The 4,666-nt window shown below is 35.2% G+C and overlaps 1 protein-coding gene across 1 annotated transcript in view; it reads left to right on the top strand.

The window, feature by feature from the left end:
* The window catches only part of LOC144432757 (betaine--homocysteine S-methyltransferase 1-like), a 6,558-nt gene extending 3,180 nt beyond the window's left edge, over positions 1–3,378 (top strand). Inside the window, exons 4-7 of the mRNA XM_078121032.1 lie at positions 378–489; positions 1,514–1,707; positions 2,045–2,126; positions 2,806–3,378. Of these exons, the coding sequence (XP_077977158.1) occupies positions 378–489; positions 1,514–1,707; positions 2,045–2,126; positions 2,806–3,071 (654 nt within the window). The 3' untranslated portion in view covers positions 3,072–3,378. The remainder of the gene's footprint in view (positions 1–377; positions 490–1,513; positions 1,708–2,044; positions 2,127–2,805) is intronic.
* Positions 3,379–4,666: the final 1,288 nt, after the last annotated feature.

The raw sequence follows: 4,666 nt of genomic DNA, 5'->3' as shown, positions 1-4,666 counted from the left end.
GACAAAGTTCAGGTTCAACATTGACTTAAACTTAGAATAGCTACGTAATCTACTTGATTGTGAACGAAACAATTAAAAAAAAATATCAGGATTTCCAAATTATTTTTCAATCCAAACTACACCAAGGTCATACCTAGAACAGTTCACGTAATATTTCCGTTGCCCCATGTAAGCTCTTTGGCTGAATGTAAAATTCTAAGCATGTCATAACTAATTTACGACTGCTCCGGAGGTTTTATTTGATTCGGAGAGCCATGATAAACCTCAACATCGAAAATAAGACAGCCCAGTTCCCTTGATGTAATGTTTTACTACACTGAAATTTTATTTGTGGCTGTCTTTCTTTCTCTCTTTTTGTTTTGTCCTCCTCCCCTTAGGAACAAATTGATTGGGCCGTAGAGGGCGGTGCTGACTTCATAGTCGGAGAAACCTTCGGGCCATTGGGTGAAGCGATGGTTGCATTGGAGGCAATCAAAGAATATGGCCAAGGTACGTAATCAATGTATGTATGTATGTATGTATGTATGTATGTATGTATGTATGTATGTATGTATGTATGTATGTATGTATGCATGCATGCATGCATGCATGCATGCATGCATGCATGTATGTATGTATGTATGTATGTATGTATGTATGTATGTATGTATGTATGTATGCATGTATTGTATGTACATGTATGTATGTATGTATGTATGTATGTATGTATGCATGTATTGTATGTATGTATGTATGTATGTATGTATGTATGTATGTATGTATGCATGTATTGTATGTATGTATGTATGTATGTATGTATGTATGTATGTATGTATGTATGCATGTAATGTATGCATGTATTGTATGTATGTATGTATGTATGTATGTATGTATGTATGTATGTATGTACAAAAATGTATGTATGTATGTATGTATGTATGTATGCATGTAATGTATGCATGTATTGTATGTATGTATGTATGTATGTATGTATGTATGTATGTATGTATGTATGCATGTATTGTATGTGTGTATGTATGTATGTATGTATGTATGTATGTATGTATGTATGTATGTATGTATGTATGTATGTATGTATGTATGCATGTAATGTATGCATGTATTGTATGTATGTATGCATGTATGTATGTATGTATGTATGTATGTATGTATGTATGTATGTATGCATGTATTGTATGTATGTATGTATGTATGTATGTATGTATGTATGTATGTATGTATGTATGTATGTATGCATGTATTGTATGTATGTATGTATGTATGTATGTATGTATGTATGTATGTATGCATGCATGCATGTATTGTATGTATGTATGTATGTATGTATGTATGTATGTATGTATGTATGTATGTATGTATGTATGTCTGACTATCTGTTTGTTTGTCTGATTTCTGTGTCTATGAAGTCAACTGTTATAGATTAAACCATGATATACTCTGCTGTTGATAATGTGGTGGACTTTTATCGAATATATCAAAAGTGATAATTTTACCACGTTTTTCATTTTTGGAGGCCTACCAGCTGTGATTACTTTAAATACACACCAGTATCAGGTTGACGGTGAGGCCGCCACCAACGACGGAGTAAAGATTTCAGAAGCTTGTAAGAAACTGGAAGAAGCAGGGGCTGCGGTGGTCGGTGTGAACTGTACAAGAGGACCTGACACAATAATACCAATTGCAAAGAAAATCAAAGAAAAATGCACAGTGAGTAATATGGTAGATGTAATATCGGGTATTTACACAAAATGAAATCTCACTGTGAACACAAATAAACAGTTTTGTGTTTGAATCTTTCTTGTTTCATCCGACGATGATGTTAATTTGTGCTCACTGTGACATAAAATGTGCCATTGTATATGATTGCATGCTAACAGTGTCGATGTTGTGTGTTATGTCATTCGTAACAACAAACGTGTGAGATGTAAAGAAAACATTGCGTCGCCTAATTGAAACTCTATAGTCACCCTGATTTGGTAGTATATATATTTTGATTGATTCTCTTCAGCTTTCTTCACCACATTGTTCATATTATCATTTTCAGATACCTGTTGCTGTGTTACCAGTTTTATACAGAACTACTCCGCAGGAACCTACTTTCCAGTCGTTAACTGACCCTAAATCAGGTAACAAGATTTATAATTTGTATATTGTCGTGTGTGTGTGTGTGTGTGTTTTAATTTGCTTAAATTTTTCTAGAGTGACCGCCTCATCCTAGCAGGGTCAATCTCGGAACAACAAAATCGAACACAAGCGACAATATATATATATATATATATATATATATATATGAAGCAAATAGAAGTAATGTAATTGAACGAAGAGAGATGTATTCCTACATCCGATTTTCATCAGACTGAGTGGAAAAAGAAGACAAAAAAGAAACATAACAAAGACGTTGTACATCACGTGATTTTGGAACTTCCTGTGGTGCGAGTTACTCTTATAGAGTCGAGTGCAGAGGGGATTTAAGACATTCTATGTGCAATGAGTCTAACAGAGTTGTTGTTGTTGTTGTTGTTGTTGTTGTTGTTGTTGTTATTATTATTATTATTGTTGTTGTTGTTGTTGTTGTTGTTTAGTTATGTTACGTACGATTACGGAGAAATATGAAGTTGAAGTCTTTAAGTTTTTCGATCACTTTAAAGGCATGGAGTCCTCACTTCACACTGGACCCGCATTGTTACCTGGGAGTCATCTTTACAACCTAATTTACATAATTCATGATATTAATCAGACACCGGACATGTTTCATCGTCCAAACATAACAAAAAACAATTTACTAGTTATCAAATGTCTTTGTAGGAAAACGTGTGTTTCCCACCAACCTTGACTGCGTGAGGTGTGACCTTGATGACGTCATTGACTTTGGTAAACAGTGCCAGGAACTGGGTCTTCAATATGTCGGTTTATGTTGTGGCAACTCAGCTCATTACACCAGAACCTTGGCCGAGACTCTTGGTAGACGTCCTCCAGCAAGCCGTTACTCAGCAAACATGTCTGAACACTATGCATACGGAAGCCACTCTTCGTTTAAACTCAATACTAAAGATTACATCGAGAAGTTGTAAAGCTACAGATGTGAGAATTTGTAGCCGTAAAGATATGAGGGTCCCATATAGGTGATATGATGGTCAACTATAACCATGTTGTGCAATTACAGAAATGGAAGAATTCTACCTTCATTATTGTGACTCTATCTTTTATGTCATAGCTTCTTTCTGTCTTTATTTGGTTGACTCGTTGATATTACGTGAGAAATGAACCATACATTACATTTCATGATGACAACTTGAGTGACGCATTTTCTTTTATAAACTATTTTTTAAAATTTTGTTTTGCTATTCGATTAATTGTGTATTTGCTTTATAATCTACATGAGAGTAAATGGTAAATGGGGATGTGAGTAAACTTTACTGTCATAAATTCGTATTTGCCAAGCCCACTATGCACTATCAATGCGCGCGCGCGTGTGTGTGTGTGTGTGTGTGTGTGCGCGCGCGCGTGAGGTTTAATATGAAAAGTCAGTCTCAACTTAACCCGTGGGCAGAAAGAGAGAGGGTATAATACTTATGAGTTGTTGACACGTTTTCTTGTCTCTTCTCACACCAGCTTGGCAATATCAGAATCACTATACGTAAATTCGTGTATTTGTTTGCCTCCCTTGCTAATAAGCCGCAGAATGTTGTCAGCTGAGTTGAGTGCCAAGGCTATGGACTGTATGATATCGTAGGAATACTCGATGTAAATGTTTTAGTAGGATTCCAGTATATACTTGCACAAAAGTCTCTGTAGAAATTCATTTCTTCGTTAGTTGGTGGCTAAAACAATGAAAGTAGAAAAGATGGGACATTCTAGATTTACCACTCATATCAAAGCGAATATGCCATGATACATTTGAAGATAACATTCCACCAAAATTCCTTGACTCTTGCTTTCTTTGTACAAAACACTGTTCATTTCCATTTCCTAGTCACTGTATTCCTTTTACTAACAGACTGTTGATGAAACTGCCAAACTGCCCAAACAACTTTTTCACACAAAATCCCGCTGATTATATTTATTGATTCCTCGATAAGAGCAATACCTGGTCACTTTTTAACAACGCTGTTGGTTGTCCCTTTTTACAAAGTTAAGGAAAGATAAAGGCGAGCATTCCACCTGGGGACTACAGCGGCTCTCCTTTGTGTAGCATCGAAGCGAAATCCAATTAATTAATGCTACCGTCTTATTTCAAAAGTAGGCAACTCATAGACTCACTAATTTTGTATATTTAATAACATTTTATTGGGCTTATTACATAGAAAAAGATGCATCTCCTTTTCTTATTAAAGTTATCAAATTCAAAAACAGTCCCCATTTTATCATGTGTTTGACTGATCACTAGTTCATTAGATATAATAGCGATCACATTGCCTGACATCTACAGTGGTGTTTCAAAGACGTCTGTCTTCCTTCCCAAAGTAACAAGATTATAATGTATCAATCTATTATATTTAATTTGTAAAATCACGTCGGACATTATGGTGAGGGCGAACAAGAGAAGACAAACATGAACGAATGTAACTAAATTCACCATTGATTATACGCAATAAGTGAGGATACACGAATAGCCTTTTCTGTGAAATTGCTGAAATAGCAACAATTAGGCATTCTACATTTTAAC

Source organism: Glandiceps talaboti, chromosome 3, assembly GCF_964340395.1.
Source record: "Glandiceps talaboti chromosome 3, keGlaTala1.1, whole genome shotgun sequence".
NCBI classification, from domain to species: Eukaryota; Metazoa; Hemichordata; class Enteropneusta; family Spengelidae; genus Glandiceps; species Glandiceps talaboti.
The sequence above is the reverse complement of the archived record's forward strand: the minus strand, read 5'-3'. Positions and strand labels throughout refer to the sequence as shown.